At 45.1% G+C, this 21,613-nt stretch overlaps 1 protein-coding gene across 4 annotated transcripts in view; it reads left to right on the top strand.

Annotated features, from left to right (window-relative positions):
• LOC127005443 (kinesin-like protein KIF26B) overlaps nucleotides 1-17,558 on the top strand; it is an 88,762-nt gene extending 71,204 nt beyond the window's left edge. Inside the window, exons 11-17 of one of the 4 annotated variants that reach the window (XM_050874322.1) lie at nucleotides 883-1,014; nucleotides 2,338-2,532; nucleotides 2,751-2,840; nucleotides 4,397-5,905; nucleotides 7,123-7,279; nucleotides 7,525-8,001; nucleotides 16,280-17,558. In XM_050874322.1, coding sequence (XP_050730279.1) covers nucleotides 883-1,014; nucleotides 2,338-2,532; nucleotides 2,751-2,840; nucleotides 4,397-5,905; nucleotides 7,123-7,279; nucleotides 7,525-8,001; nucleotides 16,280-16,764 — 3,045 coding nt within the window. In that variant the 3' untranslated portion in view covers nucleotides 16,765-17,558. Of the gene's footprint in view, nucleotides 1-882; nucleotides 1,015-2,337; nucleotides 2,533-2,747; nucleotides 2,841-4,396; nucleotides 5,906-7,122; nucleotides 7,280-7,524; nucleotides 8,002-16,279 lie in introns of all 4 variants that reach the window. The other 3 variants (XM_050874321.1, XM_050874324.1, XM_050874323.1) reach the window with 3 other exon arrangements.
• The last annotated feature ends 4,055 nt before the right edge of the window (nucleotides 17,559-21,613 follow it).

Here is a 21,613-nt window from a genome sequence, read left to right as displayed (position 1 = left end):
AGGAAGAGAGGTGTAAATGAAATGCTGGATAAGAGGAAGAGGAAGAGGAAGAGGAGGAGGAGGAGAAGGAGGAGGAGGAGGGGAGAGATATATTTCCCTACGTCTGAATGAGTTGGATTGAGAGGACAATGAGGAAAGAGAGAGAGAGAGAGAAGAGGGGAGAGGAAGGGGAGGGGAGGGGAAGGGGAGGACAGAATAGGGGAGTGAGGCTTATTTAGGGAATGAGGGGGATTGAATTTTGGGGATTAAGGGGATTAGAATTCAAGGGGGTGTTTCACTGTTTGTTTGTGTGTTTGTTGGTGCTTGTTTGTGTTTTCTCATTTCCTTCTTTTCTAATTTATCTTATTTTTTTCTTATATGTCTCTTCCATTTACCTCTCCTTTCTCTCTTCTATCTTCTAACTATCTTCCATCTATCCATCATTTATCCTTTCTCCTTTTTATCTATCTCTTTTGTATCCATCTTCTGACCTTTCTCTTTTATCCACCTTTATCCTTTATGTCAATCTTCTATCTACTCCTTTCTACTTGGTTTTCAGTGTCTTTTTTTATCTAATACTCCTTCCATTTTCTCTTTATCCCTCTTCTTCCTTTCTTTCTTATCCTCACCACATTCATTTGCATCTTTCTCCACTACTCCACATCTGTCTTCTATTCCTCTTTCTCTCCCTACATTTCCTCTTCCTACTCTTCCTTCGCTCTCCTGTTTCTCTCAATCTTTCTCATCATTTTCTTCCATCCTTTCCCTTCCTGTCATCTTTCTATCCCTTCCCCTTACATCCTTTCCTTCTTCATCTTCCTTCCCCTCATCTTCTCACACCTCCCCCCTATTCCTCCTCCTCCTCCTCCTCCCTCCTCATCTCTCCCTTCTCCTCCATGGCAGGTGAGGGACTTGGACGAAGGGGAGGAGGAGCTTGAGGCGGCCCTAGATCGGTGGTTGGCGGAGGAGGATCGGGAGTATATCGAAGTGGAGGAACCGCAGGAGCCAGTGGAGATGGTGGACTCTTGGTGTCAGGTGAGTGGAAGTGATGGATGGGAAAGAATTGAGGATATTGAAGGAATGGATTGGGGAAAGAATTGAGGATATTGAAGAAGGAATGGATTGGGGAAAGAATTGAGGATATTGAAGAAGGAATGGATTGGGGAAAGAATTGAGGATATTGAAGAAGGAATGGATTGGGGAGGAATTGAGGATATTGAAGAAGGAATGGATTGGGGAAAGAATTGAGGATATTGAAGAAGGAATGGATTGGGGAAAGAATTGAGGATATTGAAGGGAAGAGGAAGGATAAGGATTACAGAAGAAGGAATGGACAGTGTGGTGATACAGTGGAAGAAAGAGTGTGGTGATGATAATGGTGATGAATGAGGTATAGTGATGATGGTGAGGTGGTGATGGTGATGACAGATGGTGGTGATGATGTGGAATTAGTGGTGATGGAAATGAAAGATGATGGTCGATAAGTAGTGGTGATGATGAGCTGGTGATGAGATGGTGATGATAACAGTGAGAAAAAAACATTGTTCATTCTTTTATCTAATCGGGTTTTTTTCTTATTTCTTGACTTTGTTTCCCATAAGTTAGTTTTATCTTCTCTTTCTTTTTCCTTACTTTTATCTCTCTCAAACTTACACCAGCACCAGTCCTCCTCCTCCTCCTTCTCCTCCTTCTCCTCCTCCTCCTCCTCCTCCTCCTCCTCCTCCTTATCCTCCTCCTCCTCCTCCTCCTCCTCCTCCTCCTCCTCCTCCTCCTCCCATTAGCTCAGAAGAAGCCTAAACTTTTGCTCTAATTCCAACACCTGCTTTACATGATAATTATTAAAAAGCTTTATTATGGACAAACTTTCCTCCTCTCACTCCAAGTTAATAATAATAATAATAATAATAATAATAATAATAATAATAATAATAATAATAATAATAATAATGATGATGATGATGATGATGATGATGATGATGATGATGATGAGTAGTTTGCTATGGTGAACCCAAGATATCGATTTAATGCACTTCAAAGTATTAATTACACGTCTCTCTCTCTCTCTCTCTCATCACCCCTTCCTCCCCTTTCATTTTTTTCGTTCCTTACTTCTACCTTTTTTCCTCTTTTTTCCTCTTTATTTTTTTCCTTCCTCCCTTATCTCTTCCTCTTCTTCCCTTCTTCCTTCCCTCCTTTCCTCTTCTTCCCTCTTCCTCCTTCCCACACCTCTTCATCCCTTCCTCCCTCTCTTCCTGAACTTTCCCCCTCATCTCTTGCTCCCTCCCTTTCCACCCTTCTTCTTTCTTCCTCACCTCCTCTTCCTCCTCCTCTTCCTCACCTCTTCCTCTTCCTCCCCAGGTTACTGAAGAGGACATTGAAAGGACACTCGCTGAGGCCGGCATCCCCCTCCTCCCCCTCCTCCCCCCGGTCCGCCACCTCCTTCCCCCCCTGCAGGAGGAGCCCACGGAGACCCAGGACCAACCCGACGCCCCTCCCACTCCCCCTGAGGTCACGCCCCCCGCCCCCACCGCCGCCGCCGCTCCCCGCTGTGCTGTGAGTGCTTTGGGTTAGGTCACACACACACACACACACACACACACACACACACACACACACACACACACAAAAAAAAAAAAAAAAAAAAAAAAAAAAAAGAGGATGAAAAATTATTGCTCATTATTTTCACTTTTGTTTATTCTTCATTTGTGTGATTAAAACGTCTAATTAGCCTCCTCCTCCTCCTCCTCCTCCTCCTCCTCCTCCTCCAGCAGGTGGCGAGTAATGGCAGCAGCAGAAGGGGGTCAGAGGGGGAAGGGGAAGGGGGTCACGATGCAGCAGATTCCCCTCTCCTCCCCTCGTCGGTAAGTCCTCCCCTTCCCCTCCCCTCTCCCCTCCTCCCCTTCTTCTTTCCCCTTCTCTTTCTCACTCCTTCCCTTATCACCTTCTTCCTTCTTCTTCTTCTTCAGTATGCTTCTCTTTCTCTCTCCTTCCCCTTTTCCTACTTTCCTCCTTCCATTCCCCTATACCCTCCTTCTTTTTCTCTTCTTCCTTATTCCTTTACTTTTTCTCCTTTCTTCACCTTCTTTATTCCTTTCCTCTTTATCATCCCTCCTTCCTTTCCCTTCTCTTTCTCGATATTTCCTTCTCCTTCCTTTCCCTTCTCTTCCTCCATATTTCCTTCTTCCCTTCCCTTCTCTTCCTCCATATTTCCTTCTCCTTCCTTTCCCTTTTCTTCTTCCATATTTCGTTCTCCTTTCTTTCTCCTCCATCTATTAACCCTTTCTTTATGACATCACTCAATTCTGTTCTTTTCCATTCTTTATTTCCGTCTCCTCTCCCCCATTTCTTTACTGTATTCCTCCCCTCTCCATCCCTCCAAACCTTCCCTCCCTTCCCCTCCCCCTCTCTCTCATTACACTCCTATTTCACCCTTCCTCCCTTTCCTCCCTCTCTCCCTCCCTTACTCTAATTTATAGGTGTGGATGACAGGTGGGCAGTCATAAAGGTAGGTAATTAGATAGGTAGATGGATATTAAGGTAAGTAGGGAGGCAATTAGGCAGGTAGGTAGGTAAGTAGATAGATAGATAGATAGATAGATACATAGATACATATATACAAACATGATTAGACATAGATAATAATAGATAGATAGATAGATTGATTGATATAAATAGGTAGATGGAGATGGGGAGAGAAAGAGATAGAGATAGGTAGGTAAATAAATAGAGAAGAATAGAGATAGCTAAAGACAAACAAATAAATAGATAGATAATGGAACTGTAAGATAATAAACATAGAATAAAAAGTATCGTCACGGCTGTACAGACCGACAAGAAAGTACCTACACGATAGAGCGAATACGTAGTGGCAGCCGTTCCGATATTTAGATTTTTAGATTAGATTGGAAAAGTCAATTATGGAGATGACTGTTGGACAAAATATCGCACCGAGAGTATTTATTTGAAGCAGACTGTAGCTAAATGTGTTTCTTTAGTTTTGTTCAGCGGTGGCATTTAGGAGTCACGTGATATCAGTAGCGGCGGACGTGAAAAAAAGGAAAAAAATACGCAGCTGAAAAATGGCCGTGATAGCTTCCGGGAAAAAGAAAAAAAGGTAAAAATTAATTACTCAAAGTGGAATCCCAACAAATCGCCAAACAGACGGACAGGCGGACAGGTAAATAGACCGCGTGATTGACGGGTGGATGAATTAGTCGCCATATATTTCTAATTTGGGCAACGCGGGAAAGAGTGGATGGATTGAATAATTTTTTACTTCATTAGTCGAATAAATGGGCGGGCGGCGCTATGTAATTGGTAGATAAAGGGGAGAGGTCTGTGTGTGTGTGTGTGTGTGTGTGTGTGTGTGTGTGTGCATGCAAACACTTAACAACTTCCTTCCCCCCCCCCCCCCCAGGAGGCCGAGGCCCCGCCCCCCGGCCAGCGCCGCGGCAGCTCCCGCTACGAGCAGATGATCCAGGACCCAAACTTCACCGCCAAGACGCACTACTTCGCGCAGCGCCTCAAGGAGCTGCAGGAGCTGCACGACTTTTACCGCAACCTCGCCAAGCAGGCGCCGCGGGGCCGGAACTCCCTACATTCGCCCTCCACCAAGGAGCTGGAGGACGAGGAGCAGACAGAGGAGGACTCCAGCTCCAGCGTGTCTGAGGGCGGAGAGGAGGCAGACCCCAAGGCACTGCCTCAGCCGTTCTTCAGCCAGGAGGGCGGCCTGAGCAGCCTCAAGCTGGGCGGCGAGTACGAGCTGGACTGGAAGAGCCTGCTGCCGGACGAGATCGAGCGGGAGTCCGTGGAGGCCAAGACGGACGGCGAGGACACGAGCTCCGAGCTGTCCAAGGAGACCGGCGACCCGCTCTACGACATCCAGAGCGACATCATGCCCTACCTGCCCAGCAACTACGTCAGCCTCACCACGCTCTCCGCCCTCAGGCAGCCCGACGGCGCCTCCAACCCCAACCTCAACGGCGAGCTGGCTACCGCGGACCCGTCTCCCCCACCACAACCCGCGGCGGCTGTGGCGGCGGCGCCGGCGGCAGCCACCACCGCCGAGCCAGTGGAGGCCCCAGCGGCGGCGGCGGCGGCGCCGCCTGTGGCCCCCGCCGCACCTCTGCCGGCAGTGCTCCAGGAGCGGCTGCCTGGCAACGGCGCCTCGCTGTCTGACGACGAGAACAACGTGAAGCAGGCGAAGGTGAAGAAAGAGAAGCGCAAGAAGAAGCTGTGCCTGCTGCCCAAGGGCGGGCGCGGTGCCGCCAAGGAGGAGGCGGAGGGCGACGAGGCGTCCACGTCCACGCGGCTGAGCTGGAGCCGCTTCTTCGGCAGCCCCAAGCACAAGGCGGCGGCCAAGGACAAGAAGAGCGCCAAGGCCGGCCACAAGTCCAAGTCCCCGACCTCCTCCGGGCGGACCTCCGACAAGGGCGAGCGCAAGGCCCAGCGGGAGCGGGAGAGGTCCAGGGAGTCCCGCAGCGGCGCCGCGCGGGACAAGGCGGGGCGGGAGGCGCGTGGCGGCGGCCACCAGCAGGAGGCCGACGCCGCCAAGCCCACGGAGAGCAAGAACGCCAAGAACCTGCAGAAGTTGGACTCCGAGCGGTCCAACGGCAGCCTGAAGAGCAAGTCCCCGGCGCGCAAGGCCTCGGACGGGCGCGGCAGCAGGAGCGGACGGCGGGAGAGCCGGGAGCAGCTGCAGCAGGGCCAGCAGCAGGCGGCACAGATGCAGCAGCAGCAGGCGCAGGGCCAGGCCGCGGGGCAGCAGGCGGGGCAGCAGGCGGGGCAGCCGGGCACGCAGGCGGCGCAGGGGCAGCGATACCAGGGGTTTCACTGGGACTCCCCCCTCCCTCCCTTTCTGCCGGTGACCACGGCGGGGATCTACCCGGGCTATGACTCAGGGGCGGACTCCGGCGTGGGACTAAAGGTGAGTGCCGAGACCCTGACGCCGATAGATGGGTGGATGGATGGATAGGTGGACACACAGAAGGATAGACACGCAGACAGATGCGTAGATAGATACAGACGAACAGTTTACCGAACGCAGGACACAGCGCGCGAGACAAGAACAATACACAGTCATAATCAATGGTTCAGCGCAAAGACTTTTACCACAACAGCTGAAAACTCCAAAAACAGTAAAACAGGGACCAACAAGCTTCACCAGCACACTAACTGAAAGAATAGAGTAACCAACACTAAAACAGGATAAAGCACACAAACACACAAACAAACACACACACATGCAATACTCGCGTCTCTCTTTTCCCCATCTCTCCGTTGCAAAACAAAAAAAAGGAAAAGTAATATAGAAAGACTCCCCGATGGATACACACACACACACACACACACACACACACACACAGCAAGTCAAATCTCGGTACGCCAGCCAGCCAGACACAGACCCCTCCCTTCCCCCCAAAAAAAACTAACACAAAAAATAAAAGAAAACCAGAGCAAACAGAAACACAGAAATAAAACAAACAAACAAAAAGCAAAAAGCAAACACCGCAGGACACCGAGCAGTCAACCATCCCGCCCCGCATGTCACCAATCCCATCAGCCCTTCCTTTCTTCCCTTCCCTCCCTCCCCTCCCTTCCCCCTGATCCCCTCCCCTCCCCTCCTCCTCCCCTCTCTTCTCTCTTCCATTTCTATACGTTTATTTTCTCTATCTCATCCCCTCCCTTCCCTTACCATACATACATATTTATCTCTTCATCCCTTTCCACTCCCTTCTCTCTCCCTTCTCTTCCCTTCCCTTTCCCTTCTCTTGATCCCCTCCCTTCCTTCCCTTACTATATAATCATGCACACTTCTTCCCTTCCCTTCCCTTCCCTTTCCTTTCATTACCTTTTCCTTCTCTCCCCTCTACATCCCCTTCCATCTTCTCCCTTCCCTTACTCTCCCCTCTACATCTCCTCCCCTCTATTCCCTTACATACCTACACACTCCCCTATTCACTCCTCCCATTCTCTCCCCTTCCCTCCCTTCCCTTACTCTACCCATGCATACCTACACACTCCCCTTCTCTTCCCTCCCCTCCCCTCCCCTCCCTGTCCCTTACATCACCACCCCATTCACACTCTTCTCTCTCCTCACCACTCACTCCTTCCTCACCCCCGCCCTCCCCACTCCCCACCCAGGTAATGCCCCGTGCGAGGAGGTCCAGGGGGGAGAGTCGCCATGGGGAGAGCTCAGGATACGAGTCGGTCATCAGGGACTCCGAGTGTTCATCCTTCGGGTCATCACAGGACTCAGGGCTTGACGATGACGGAGTGAAGGGGAAGACCGGAGGGAGAGGTAGGTTGGGTCCTGAGCGAGAGAGAGAGAGAGAGAGAGAGAGAGAGAGAGAGAGAGAGAGGTGGGGGAGTCAGTTATGTCATTTTTGCAGTCCATGTCAAGTTGGTATAGGATTTTTTTTATTGTGTGTGTGTGTGTGTGTGTGTGTGTGTGTGTGTGTGTGTGTGTGTGCGTGTGCGAGTGCGTGCCTCCCGTCCGTGGAAAAACAGCATATTCTTTGTACCTTCGTCCTTCTGTCTCGTAAGGGAGTGATCACGTAGGAGACCAGACCACCCCCAACACCACCACCACCACCAGCGCGGGGAGACCAGGACGCACCACCACCACCTCAACCCCCACCACCACCCACGCCCGCACCACCACGCCCAGGAGCACCCCAACACACACACGCCAGCAGAGAACCCACACGCATGCCCACGCCCACCCACACCCAACCTCCTCCCCACACAAGACCCAGAACCAGAGGACAATGGGATCGAACTCTTCAAACCCAAACGCTGAAGGAGGCGCCGCAGGATACCCCACGAAAGTCCCTGTGGAGGAGTTCGACGAGGAGGACGTGGCGAGGTACGAGACCCACAGGACCGAGGAGGATATCGCTAAGTGCCGAAGGACCCAGGAGAAGATTCGGGCCCTGAGGGAGAAGCAGGACCAGTTGAAGCAGGAGTTGGAGGCCGCAAAGAGCCGCCTCATGATCGACAAGAGCAGGTGGAGCTTCGAGTGTAAGACATTGATCACTGTGTTCCTCCTTGCTGATTGCTGGCTGACTGGCTTGCACTGTCGCGCCCTGACTCCCTGTCCCTCGCCCGATTCTCCTCATCCGCCCTCCCAACACCTACCCTCCCTGTTCTCCCTCCCTAAGTTTTCTTCAAGTATTCTCACCCTTTTTTGCTTTATTCTCCCTCTTTCATCCCTAGTCCGACCATTCTAACCCTCCCTATCCACCCTGATCCCTCTCTATCCTTCCCCCCGGCCTTTCTTGTACCCTTTTCTATCTTTTCTCTCTCCCTTTCTTTGCTTTTCTCTCACTCTTGTCTCTTGCTTACCTATCTTTGGACCAGCCCTCACCACCCTCTCTCCTGTCTACCTTAATTAACCCTTCACCTTACCTTTTCTTCCTCGCCTCCCTTTCCTTCTCTTACCCTCACTGCCTGCCGACTAACCTGCACTTTCTTTCTTATTTTCCTCCTCCCTCACCTCTCTTCTCCCTCACCTTGCCTCTCTCCTCTGTTTACCTAACCTTCTTCTTGCACTCATTTACCCCGTCCTCCTCCTACCTTTCCTCTATCCCTCCTCCCCTCCCTCCCTTCCTCACCCCCATCCCTCCCTCCCTCCCATATTTTTTCATTGGTTTCAAAAAGTTTCAAACAAAAAAAGCGAATTTGCAGATTTTCGTTAAAGTTCGTCCGATTTTTTGTCAATTGATCGATTGCTTCATATGTTTGTTTGTTTTTGTATTCAGTAGACCATTTTTTGCCCTTTGATCCATTTTTTCAAGATACGCTTTTGAAATTTTCTTTAGGATTCAAAACGCGAAAAAAGTAAAATTAATTCTTTAAAACATTCAGGTGAGCAAAACAGTGACGAGAAACACAATTGATTAATGTTCGTTTGTTTGTTTGTTTGTTTGTTCGTTTGCCTGCTTATTCCTCGATTCCTTAGCATTAACAACTCGAAGCATTACTTTTATTTAATATATTTTTATTAACATTATTTTTTACCTCAATAGTTTTTATCTTGTTTTTATACATTAAAGGATGCGGCTCAAGGGCAACAAAAAGAGTACAAAAAAAGCCCGCGACTCGCCGCTCCCACAAAAGTAAAAAGTAAAGAGTAGCCAAGAGAGGTCAAGTTCGGGTGGAGAGGTGTCTTGATACGTCCACTCTTTCTCAGTCTATCTGTATTCATCATTACTTTAATTTTCTGGGCCATAACTCAAGGGCAACAACAGGAGTACAAAAAAAAGCCCGCGACTCGCCGCTCCCACAAAAGTAAAAAGTAAAGAGTAGCCAAGAGTGGTCAATTTCAGGTGGAGAGGTGTCTTGAAACCTTACGTCCACTCTTTCTAAATCTATCTGTATTCATCATTACCTCAATTTTCTGGGCCATAACCACCACGGCCTGTCATTACTTGCTTCAGGTCATTAGAACAGCTTGTTTTTCTACTAATAGCATTATACAACTTATCAAGAACCTTCCCTGAATACATGACACTGACCTGTTTACAATCAAGAACTCGCGTAAGCCATCAGAGCAGAGCCTTTTATTTTGTTATAGTTTGTTACATGTTATATTTATTTTTTCTTGGTATCATTTGCTTTAAATTGAAGGAGATTGTTGGAGAATATGTCTGTTAATTAATTAGACGGGACATAGTTTTTGTGTCCCAGTTAGTTTTTCTTTTCCTTTCCTTTGACGGAGGTACAGGTAAAAATCACCTCTTTACCTGTGCCTAGATTAATTAGATGTGACGTTACTTTTACCTCCTCACCTGAGTCTCACCTGCACGCCTCTTGTTTACCTCCTAATGAGTTATGAAGTAGTTCCTCTCCCTACCACCTCCCCAAGCCTCCCTTTAAACAGTATCATTAGTACCCTACTGACTAAAGGTGCCTGTTAGGAGATAAAGGTGTGCCCGTAATACTTCATAAACGAAAGTAATACAGAGATAACGATATGTAAAAAAAAACTAGAGATGGAGATAAACAAAAAGTAGAGGAGTAAAGAGAGAGGGAAAAGAAAGCAGCACATATGAAAAAGTAGAATAGGGAAAGTAGAGAGTAGACAGAAGTAGAGAAGTAGATAAAAAAAAGTAGAATAGAAGAAATAACAGTAGAAATTAGATAGATAGATAGATAGAGAGAGAGAGAGAGAGAGAGAGAGAGTGAATGAATGAATGAATGAATGAAATAGTAGAAAATGAAAGAGATAATAACAAGTACGTAGAAGAGTAGAAACACACACGCACACGCACACACACACACACACACACACACACACACACACCTGACACACCTTCACACATTTGTCTCCGTATAACTTTTTTGGGAGTGATTTTTCGTCCCCTTAATGGGCTGAGAGAGAGAGAGAGAGAGAGAGAGAGAGAGAGAGAGAGAGAAAGGATAGTTGTCTTTAGTTATATTCTTGTTTATTAATGTTATTGTTTTGTTATTCATTCCATTACCATTACTATCATCATCATCATCATCATCATCATTATCATCATCATTATCATTATCATCATCATCATCATCATCAATAACAACAAAATCACGGTTATCCTTCCATTAAAATAGTCCTATACATTTTTTTTTTATTCGCAGAGGCTCACCAATGACAAAATAAACAAACACAAAAAACAGAAACAAAAATCCCGTGACCTAATTCCTCTCCATAAATAATAACAACATCCATAGACTTTTACAGCCCGCTCCTCGCTGTTCATTACTAAGGCATCACCAAATAAAATAATAACGGGCTTCACTACGTTTTTTTTTTCGGTTTCCATCAGTGTTGCCACATCGACATACTCGGCCCTTTATTTCTACCGATTTCAGATCCCAAAACTGCCAAAAAAATATAATTAATTTCTAGTTATCGTAAAAATAATTAGGTCGGTATCTTAAGACACTTTCGTTCTCACATCAGCTATTTCTAAAGGTCAATGAAGGGATCAGTCGGATTCTAATGAGTGTTTCTTTAGATTCATGCTACTGAGGAAGGGTCAAACTACCACCAGGGTCATAAAACTACTCCTGGAAATGCTTACAACTCCTACGAAAGCCTTGTCAAATATGTGTTTCTTTAGGTTCATGGTACAGAGGAAGGGTCACACTACCACAAGGGTCATACAACTAGTCCTGGAAATGCTTACAACTCCTACGAAAGCCTTGTCAAATATATGCTTCTTTAGGTTCATGGTACAGAGGAAGGGTCACACTACCACAAGGGTCATGCAACTAGTCCTGGAAATGCCCACAACTTCTACGAAAGCCTTGTCAAATATATGCTTCTGTAGGTTCATGGTACAGAGGAAGGGTCACACTACCACAAGGGTCATACAACTAGTCCTGGAAATGCCCACAACTCCTACGAAAGCCTTGTCAAATATATGCTTCTTTAGGTTCATGGTACAGAGGAAGGGTCACACTACCACCAGGGTCATAAAACTACTCCTGGAAATGCTGACAACTCCAACGAAAGCCTTGTCAAATATGTGTTCTTGGGCGACGAAATGTCTTATAATACGACCCTTGGTGTTTTTATGTTTTTTGTCAGTATTTAAGTGTCAGAAACAGGAAAATACGATGATCTAATGATAACAGTCTGACATATCTGGTTTCTATGGCGGATGCGTTGAAGTGAAAACCAGAATTAAAAAAAAAAGAGGATAGTATTATTATAAGTAAAAACCAAAAGCAATATTAGGAAAAAGAACCCGCAAACCGTTTTCTTTCCATTTTGTGATCGAGAGATTTGGAGAATGTGGAAATTTTTTTTTTTTTTTTTTTTTTTGTCTTGGTGCAATGCTATTCTTTTTTTTTCCAGTGTGAGGTTGAGAAGTGTCGCTTTAAATATTTAAGTTCGTGGGTTATTTTTTTTATTGTTTGTTGCTCGTGAGATTTAGTGAGAATAAATGAATAGGGAAAAAAGGCAATGATTAAGTTCACTGGAGAAATAAATATAAGGGAAGGAGATTCTTACCTTCAACAGATGACAAACAAAACGTACGGCGAAATTCAACTCCTCTTCAGTGTTTCCTCCACAATTAAATAGGAAAAAAGAGGTGAACAGATAAAAAAAAAAAATATTCAACGGTTGTTTCTTCAAGTGGATCAAAGATGTGTGACGAGAGAAAAGTGAAGAAAAAGCAAAACGTGAAAAAAAGATTAGTTCATATTTCCCTTCCACAGTTAAGAGAAAAAAAAAGAGAAGTGAAAAATCTTACGGTAGACTGAAGAGAAATTAAAGAAAAAGTTTAATCTTAATCCGTCGTATACACCTAAAAAAAAAAAAAAGAGATGACCAAAAGGAGTGAAGAAAAAGTTTACTTCCAATCCTCTTTCCACATTAAAAGAAGAAAAAAGGAAACTAAAAACATGTCTTCCAATCATTCACACACACACACACACACACACACACACACACACACACACACACACGAGGATCAAAAGTAACGCATAAAGATGGAAAGAAAGGAAAATGTTCGCCCGCCATTTCCATTCATATGACTCTATCACCTTTCTCATTACAGTCGCCGGTAAATAAGTCGCCAGCACGAAATAACTCACGTCGGTCTAAACAAAAATATGCCATCAAGAACCAATACAAAAATAACACTACCGATCCAACACAAGGAAACACAACGATGCGAGAAGACATTATATCTTTTTATCCTTGTTATTTCTTATGTTTGCCTTATGAGTGCTTCCTCGGGTGTTAAAACATATATAAAAAAACAAGAGGAGGGTTGAACTACATTTGGCAGGTCTTTAGGGTGTATTAAATCTTTCCCCATTAGCCATTTATCTACTTAGCCTCCATTTCTAACCTTCACTTGTATTCCCATTAACTAAACAACCACTTAATTTTGTTCCATTCATTCACTAATTCCCTCCATTCACCCATCGACGACTTGTTGGTAAAGTAATCAATGGAATTCCACGTTTTCTGAGTTATTTTGCCTCAATCTCCTTGCTTCTTCTTCTTCTTGTAAATCTGTGTCTTCGGTTAACTACTCAGTCAGTCAGTTCCCTGCTCTACTAAGTGTCTTTTGGGCGCTAATGGTTAAGCAAATACTGAAATTCCACGTTTACCAATTCTATTTTGCTTTAATCTACTTTGTTATCCTTGCAAATCTCTAGTTTTTTTCTTCCTTTTAAATTTGTCTTGGGTTAACCACTCCCTCAATTCCCGTCTCTAAATCTCTAAATGATTCCTGCACTCATTCATTTTCCTTTCAAACTCCTACGCCTCTCATGAAACATATTTGTTCTGCTTTAATCTCCTTTAGTTCTTCTTCTTCTCTTCCCAAATCTGTCTCTCCCTCAATTCCCTTCACTGTACTTCACTAAATGTCTCCTGCACTCAAGTATTTTTCTTGTCAAACTCCTACATCTTTCATTATACATATTTATTTTGCTTTACTCTCCTTTAGTTCTTCTTCTTCTCCTTCCAAATCTGTCTCGGGTTAACCCCTCACTCAATTCCCTTCACTATCTTACTTTAATTTTCTTTTGTTTTCTTCCCTTAACTAATCTCTATATCTTATCTCTACCAATTCCTTTCAGCATACTTATCTATTTTGCTCTAATCCACTTAAGTTCTTCTCCTTCCAAATCTGTCTCGGGTTAACCACTCACTCAATTCCCTTCACTATCTTATTTTCACTTCATTTTGTTCTTCTTCCTTTAACTAAACTCTATCTCTTATCTTTGCCAATTCATTTCAGCATACTTATTTATTTTGCTCTAATCCACTTAAGTTCTCCTTCCAAATCTGTCTCGGGTTAACCACTCACTCAATTCCTTTCACTATTTTACTTTCATTTCCTTTTGTTCTTCTTCCTTTAACTAATCTCTATCCATTATCTATCCCAATTCCTTCCAGCATACTTATCTATTTTGCTCTAATCCACTTAAGTTCTCCTTCCAAATCTGTCACGGGCTAACCACTCACTCAATTCCCTTCTCTCCTAAATCTCCTGCACTTACTCAATCCCTTCCTCGCCAAACTCCTGCCCCAGATGTCCGCCTCAACCCTCTCTTCATGCAGCTTTATATTCCCCGGCATCAGTAATTACTCCGTTTTCACCCGCTCCCTTACAAGTCACTCTCTACGCCCGTCCTTTCTCCTCCTCCCCTCAGCTTTACGAGACACACACAGGCTGCAATTACGTCAGATACACCGCCGGGTCGCCCTCCTCCTCCCCTCCCCCGCCCGTGTGTCATGAAGTCTCTCCATTCATGTGCCGCTTAACAAGGACATGATCTCTTGCTTACTCGCCCGGTTCGCCTGCTCTTCTTCGCTTGCTCGGTCGGTTATCATCCTTGCCCTCGTGCCTTGGTTAATGTGGGTGAGCAGGCGCTTTTGTTTTCCTGACTCGTCTTTTTGGTTTGGTTTGTTTATTGTTATCTTGCGTGTGTTTGAGGATGATTGCTCGAGGGTTGCTTTCTTGTTCTCGTGATTTTGTTTTGTTTTTTAATGTTGTTTTAGGGCTTACAGAGGAATAGGTGCTTGTGGTCACTGGGCAATGAGAGTAAGAAGAGCAGGAGAGCCGGGCGAGTAAACAGGAGATCTTATCCTTGTTAAACTAAGAGGCCAGGTAAGCGTTTTCGTCTTCTTACTTCTTCACCTGAGCGAGGATAAGCAAGGAACGTTTCTGCATGACTGAGAACGTTCAAGACTCCCATTTCTCGACTAAACGTTCCTAAGAGAGAGAAGCAGTTAAATGGAAGACGGAAGATATTTATTAAAGAGAAAATGAACGTAAAAGAACGGAATATGTAAAAAAAAAACTCATAAACGTGTTTTTGTTGTTCCTGGTACGTAAGAGACAAACAGGTGCTTCCGGCCACATTTAAGCTAAGAAAGGAAGATAAATAGAAGGCTTAAAATAATAATAAGGGAAAATTAAAGTAAAGCAAAGGCAAAACGTTAAGGAAGGAAACAAATGATGACAGAGGAAAAAAAAAGGAGAGTAAAATAAAGAGAGGATGACAAAATAAAGTATGGAAGGCAGAAAATAATGGGAAACGTAAGACAATGATAAATAAAGAGAAAAGGAAAGGAAAGCAAAGGAAGATGTCTGAAATCTATAGAAGGTAGAAACACTAAGCAAAACGTTAAAATCATAGTCAACAAAAAATAAACACAAAAAAAATAGAACAGCACCACCATTCCCAACCAACCAACAAACAAACAAATAAACAAACACAACAAGACCACCACCACCACCATCACCACCATCATCCTCGCTCGTTGACATTTAAATCTTTTCCTTTTTTTATTTTCTCTTTTTTTCTTTCCTCATTTTCCCCGAGGCATCATAACCGAAGTGCTCACAACAGAGAGAGAGAGAGAGAGAGAGTGTTGTGAGAGAAAAGGAGACGATAAAATGTGATATACTGGAACTCTCTCTCTCTCTCTCTCTCTCTCTCTCTCTCTCTCTCTCTCTCTCTCTCTCTCTCTCTCTCTCTCCTCTCTCAGTTTTAATGTGTAAAGAGCAAAGAGATCTGAAGCTGTGACCGCGTGCTTTGAAGAGAGAGAGAGAGAGTATTGTGTGACGGTGTTAGTGTCATTATTATTATTATTATTATTATTATTATTATTATCATCATTATTATTTGTGTGTGTGTGTGTGTGTGTGTGTGTGTGTTACTGCCACGACTAGAGGTTGCAGTGATGCTTCGTGGATTCTCTCTCTCTCTCTCTCTCTCTCTCTCTCTCTCTCTCTCTCTCTCTCTCTCTCTCTCTCTCTCTCTCTCTCTCTCTCTCTCTTACTGTCTCCATATTCCATCTCTTCCCACCCATTCCTTCTTCCATTTTCTTCCTTCTTCCAATTTCTTCCTTCCCTCTTCCACTACACAACTCTATCCTTCTTTTCCTCCCATCTCTCCCTCCCGTATCACCATTCCTTACACCCTGTCTTCCACGTTCCCCCATTTCTTCACCTATTCCACCCATCACCACCCTTACGGCCCTCCCTCCATCACTCCACCATTTCTTTCCCACTCCCCACCTCTCAGTAACCCCACGGCTCATCTCATTCCTTCCACCTTTTACCCATTCCTCCCCCATTCCCATCTGCCACTTGACCCATCACTCTCTTCATCACTATTCCACCCATATCACATCTCTCTCTGCCCTTACCTCAACCCTTCCATTTCTTCCCTCATCATTACCTCACCACTAACCCCACTTCTCTCCCTACATCACTCACTCTTTCCTCCACTTAACCACCCATCACTAACCACCCTTCCTCCCCTTCCCTCCCCGCAGTACACGTTGAGGAGTGCATGACGTGGCGGGACGCGGGTTACATGGAGGCGCTGCAGCAAGAAACAATCATCCTGGCGAAGAGGGTGATGGCCGCGCGAAGCCGTCTCCAACTTACCACTTGCTTCGACGCCTCCCCCTCCACCCTCCTCCACCCCTCCGTGCTGGAAGGAGAGCCCACAGAGGAAGAGGAGGAGGAGCTGGAAGAGGGACTGGAGGAAATCGTGTGTCTCGACCTCCCTGCAAGACTATCCGTGTGTCCTGATGGTGAGGGAGGACAAAGGGATGAGGTTTTAAGGGATGTGGGTGAAGTTGGGAAAGGGGATGCGGGTAGTGAGAACGGGGTGAGTGTGAAGTCCCCAGTCACCCCTTCCCAGGATCCCGGGAGTGATGGGGTGATGGGAGGGTCGGGAAAGAATGGGAAGAGGGTAAAGAGGGAAGGGGAGTTAGAGGATTGGAAACGTTTGAAGGATTCGCTGCTTCTTTGACTAAACGTTCATGAGTTATTCGTTTACTTCGTCTGGTTGAACGTTTTTTCGTCATTTTACTCCGTCAGCTGTTTCAGGAGAGGGAAGGGAAGAAGCTGGAGTGCTGGAAACGTTTGAAAGAGTCGCTGATTCCGTGACTAAACGTTTCTAAATTACTACTTCGCCAGGTAAACGTTTTCGTCTTCTTACTTCTTTACCTGAGCGAGGATAAGCATGGAACGTTTCTGCAGGTCTGGGAACGTTGAAGACTCTCATTTCTCGACTAAACGTTCCTTAAATTGTGTAGTTCTTCTGACAAAATAAAATAATCATATCTTTTTTACACTTCAAGGGAAATAATTACACTCTCTTGTATTTCTGTTCCCTCCTCTTCCCCTCCTCTCATTCCCCACTGTCCCCTCCTCCTCTTTCCTTCTTTCCCCTCTTCCTCAATAAACAAACAATCAAGTCAGAAGCAGAAAACAAGAACATAACAATCAAGAACACAAACTACAAATCTTAGCGAGAATTGACGCTGGAAAACTATAAAGGAAGAAACCAATAGAAAAATTTAAAGAGCATTGGAACCTCTATCTTAGGATCCAATACCTTGTTACCGAATCACAGAGGCGAGTCGGCTAATGGAGATGTGCTAATCCCTCTTCCTCATCCCTCTTCCCTCCTAAGTCTTCCTCTAGTCCCCCTTACCCCCTGTTCTCCCCTTAATGTCTTCCTCACCCCTCCTCTCTCTCTCTCTCTTTCCCCGTTCCCCGCTTGTGTGTGTGTGTGTGTGTGTGTGTGTGTGTGTGTGTGTGTGTGTGTGTGTGTGTGAGTGTGTGTGTGTGTGTGTGTTAATAATAGAAAAAACAAGCTCTTCTGCAACACAACATTCGGCCAACACAAAGAGACAGTTTCAAATCGCCCGTTGAAACACTCGATGCAACGTTCCCGCCGCGGCATCAGTGTTTCACAAGGAGGATCAAATTCTCTTTTACTTGTTGTGATTCTCTTTTGTTTTGCGGATCCGTGAACAAAAGAGGATCATCATGGTACCTCTCCCTCTCCTTCCCTCCCCCCTTTACGCTTTCCCTCTCTCCCTCCTTCCGTCTCTATCCTCCATTACCCTCCCTTCCCCTATATGTTTTTCCCATTTCATTTTTCCCCTTTTTTTCTTCCCATTTATTTTTTTCTCTTCCCCTTTAATTTTTCTATTACCCTCCCTTCCCATTTCATTTTTATCCTCTCCTCTATCCCTGACCCTTCCTCTCCCCTCCACCTCTTTCCACCTCTCCTCTCCCATTTCTTTCTTCTATTAACCCTATTCTCCCCTTCCTTTCCACTCATTATTCTCCCCATCCACCCCTCTCTACTCCTCCCTCTTCCATCTCCACCACTTTCCCCTTCATTTCATCCGGGTTTTCCTTTTCCCCATTCCCTTTTCTCCCCTTCCCCTCCCCTCATTGCCACACTCCCCTCCACTCTACCTCCCCTTCCTCACTCACCCTAACTCCCCCTCTTCTCCCCTTCCCCACTCTTCCACTCCCCTTAGCCTCCCTCTTCCCAAAACTCACTCCATGCACCTCTTCCCCTCCCCCATTTCATCCCCTCTCCCTACTTCTTCCCCCCCCCCCCCTTCATGACACTACAAGACGGTCCAACGGCGCCATAAAGGTTTGCCAAAAAAAAAAAAAAAGTGGTGTTCAAAGTTGCCGAATCCAAAGTTGCAAAATGTGTGGAGCGCTTGTCGGGTTTGGCGGCGAGGCTGGGAAGTGGACCGAAGGGGGGGGGGGGGGGGGAGAGAGAGAGAGAGAGAGAGAGAAATTAAAGATAAAAATGAAGATAAGATAATGAGGAGAGAAAACCAGATAAAAGAAGTAAAGAAAAATAATATGAAAAAGATGAAAAATTAAACATTAGCCAAAAAAATATTATAAAAAGAAAAGGAAGAAAAGAACTGAAGAGGGAGCATTGTGTGTGTCTGTGTGTGTGTGTGTGTGTGTGTGTGTGTGGACGACTCGCTCTGTGTACGCACTTCTTCCTGATGGTCTTCTGAGGTGTACATGTACGTTTTTGAACCTTTAAACCCACATGTGTAAATACAGACATACGTACATACATACATACATATATACATACACACATACATAGATACACAGGCAGAATGTATGTTTGTAAATAACTGCCTATACACACATACATACACATATACATACATACATACATACACACATACATACATACATATATATACACAAGGGAGGGTGTGTGTACGTAAATTCTTGCCTATACATACATACATAAGGGAGTGTGTGTACGTTTCTTAAGGTACACACGACGGCCTTCATTTAATGTGTACAGATGAAACACTGTAGCCATGTAAGTGTTTGTTCTCGTGTGCGTTTGTGTGCGTTTCTGTGTGTGTGTGTGTGTGTGTGTGTGTGTGTGTGTGTGTGTGTGTGTGTGTGTGTGTGTGTGTGTGTGTGAAATAAATAAATAAAGGAACAGAAAACGAGATAAAAACAATTACTTTAGTTTACGACTCAAAAAAGAAAACGGAATGAGGAGGAAGAGAAAACATTTAAGTAGGAGTCAAAACAATAGAAAACGGGAACCAATAGAAAACGAGATGAGTGATAAAAAGTTAATAGTCATCATCAGCATTACTTTGTCTTCCTTCTCTCCTTCATTACCTATTACACCTTCTTAATGAGGTAATAAGGGGAACTTGTTAATAGCTTGCCTTTCCCTTCTTCCTTCACCCCCTTCTTCCTCCTCCTCCTCCTCCTCCTCCTTTTCTCTCTTCCTCTTCTTATACCCTTTTATCCTCCTTTTCCATCTCCTTTTCCATTTCTTCTTGGTTCTATTCCATCTACTTCCTCCTCTTTATCCTTTCTTCATTCTCCTCCATCTCTTTTCCTTCATTCTTCCTTCATCTCTCATCCTTTCCCATTTAATCCTCTTCCATCTCTATCTTTCTCCTCTGTTTTCTTTTCCATCTTCTACACCATTAATTTTATTTTTCCTTCTCTCACCTTTTCCTTCTTCTCCATCTTCTTTCTTCCACCTCTTTCCTCTCCTCCTATCTTTTCTCTACTTCTTCTTCCTCCATCTCATCTGCCACCTCTTCTTTCTTCTCCATTTCTTTTATTCCTTCTTCTTTCACCCTTTCTTTCTCATTCATCTCTACATCCATCTTTTCCTTCTCCTCCTCTCTCTTCCTCCACTTCTTTCTCCTTCTCCTCCTCCCTTTCTCTTCCTTAACCCCTTCCTCCCCTTCTCTCTGCTCCATTTCTTCCCTCTTCTTTCACCCTTTCTTTCTCATTTATCTCTTCATCCCTCTTTTCATTCTCCTCTTTCTCCCTTCTTCCACTTCCTTCTCCTCATCCTCCTCTCTTTCTCTTCCTTAACCCCTTCCTTCTCCTCCTTCCCAAATCTTCCATCCCCTCCCCTCCATCTCATTCCCCTTCCCCCATAAACTGAAACAATGGGAAGAATTTACAACCCCATTTTCCCTTCTTTCCTTCCCATCTCCTTATCTCTCTCTTCCCCTTCTGAGCTACAAAGAGTAAAGAGAAGACAAGGAGAGCCATAGAGGGCTTAATCACCTTCATTATCTCCTCCATTCACCTGTTCAAGAAAGGTAATCAGCGTGTCACCTTTAATCAGTGCTGGCATCAGGGTCTTAAATCTAAAGTGAATTGCAGTTTTACTTAAGAAAGGAGAATTTTGGGGTCATTTACAGTTACTCAGTCAGACAGTCACTTGGTTTGTCAGTCAGTCAGTCAGTCAGTCAGTAGATTCAGCCATGTAGTCAGTCAGTCAGTCAATTAGTCGGGCAGTTAAAAGCTCAAAAATTCAGTTAGTCAGCCAGTCAGTCAATCAGTTAGTTCGTGTCAGTCAGTCAGTCAGTCAGTCAGTATTATAAATGACTGAGATTGTGTGTGTGTGTGTGTGTGTGTGTGTGTGTGTGTGTGTGTGTACATAACTATATATATCAGTCAATTATTCTGACTGTACTAAATATATAAAGGAATTCTATTGTAAGTGGAGACGGTGTGTGTGTGTGTGTGTGTGTGTGTGTGTGTGTGTGTGTGTGTGTGTGTGTGTGTGTGTGTTCTCGTATTCCTGTATTCATGTACATATAAAATAATAATAATAATAATCCTGTGTGATGATTTTATTCTGGACTTTGCACAAATATATATACATACATGTTATTTAAATCCCTTCTTCTCCCCTCACCTTTCCTACCCAATTCCCCGCTCCATCCCTTCCTTCCCCTTCCATTTAACTCTCCCATTTCCCCTTCCTCTATTCCCTCCTCCCCTTACGTTTCTCCTTTCCTGCTTCCTCCCTTCCTTCCCCTTCTCTTTTTCTCTCCTTCATTCCCCAACATCCCCTTTCTCTCTCCCTTCCTTTCCATTTAAATCTCCCCTCATCTCCCCTTCCTCTATTCCCTCTTCTCCCCTTCCCTTTCCTGCTCCCTCCCTTCCTCCCCCTTCCCATTACCTCTCCCTCATTCCCCAATCTCCCTTTTCTCTATCCCTTCCCTTCCATTTAAATCTCCCCTCATCTCCTCTTCCTATATTCCCTCTTCTCCCCTCACCTTTCCCCTTCCATTTCTTGTTCCCTCCCTTCCTCCTCCTCCCCTTACTTCTCCCTCATTCCCCAACCTCCCTTTCGCTATCCCTTCCCATCCATTTAACTCTCCCCTCATATCCCCTTCCTCTATTCCCTCTTCTCCCCTTACCTTTCCCCTCCTCCCCCCTTTCCTCCCCTTCCTCTGTCCCTTCCTTTCCCCTTACTCCTCTACCTATGTTCCTTCCCTTCCCTTATCTCTCCTCTCCCTCACCTCCCTCTCCTTCCCTTA

This window comes from Eriocheir sinensis, chromosome 30 (assembly GCF_024679095.1).
Source record: "Eriocheir sinensis breed Jianghai 21 chromosome 30, ASM2467909v1, whole genome shotgun sequence".
Classification (NCBI taxonomy): domain Eukaryota; kingdom Metazoa; phylum Arthropoda; class Malacostraca; order Decapoda; family Varunidae; genus Eriocheir; species Eriocheir sinensis.
This window is presented reverse-complemented; position numbering and strand designations above follow the sequence as displayed.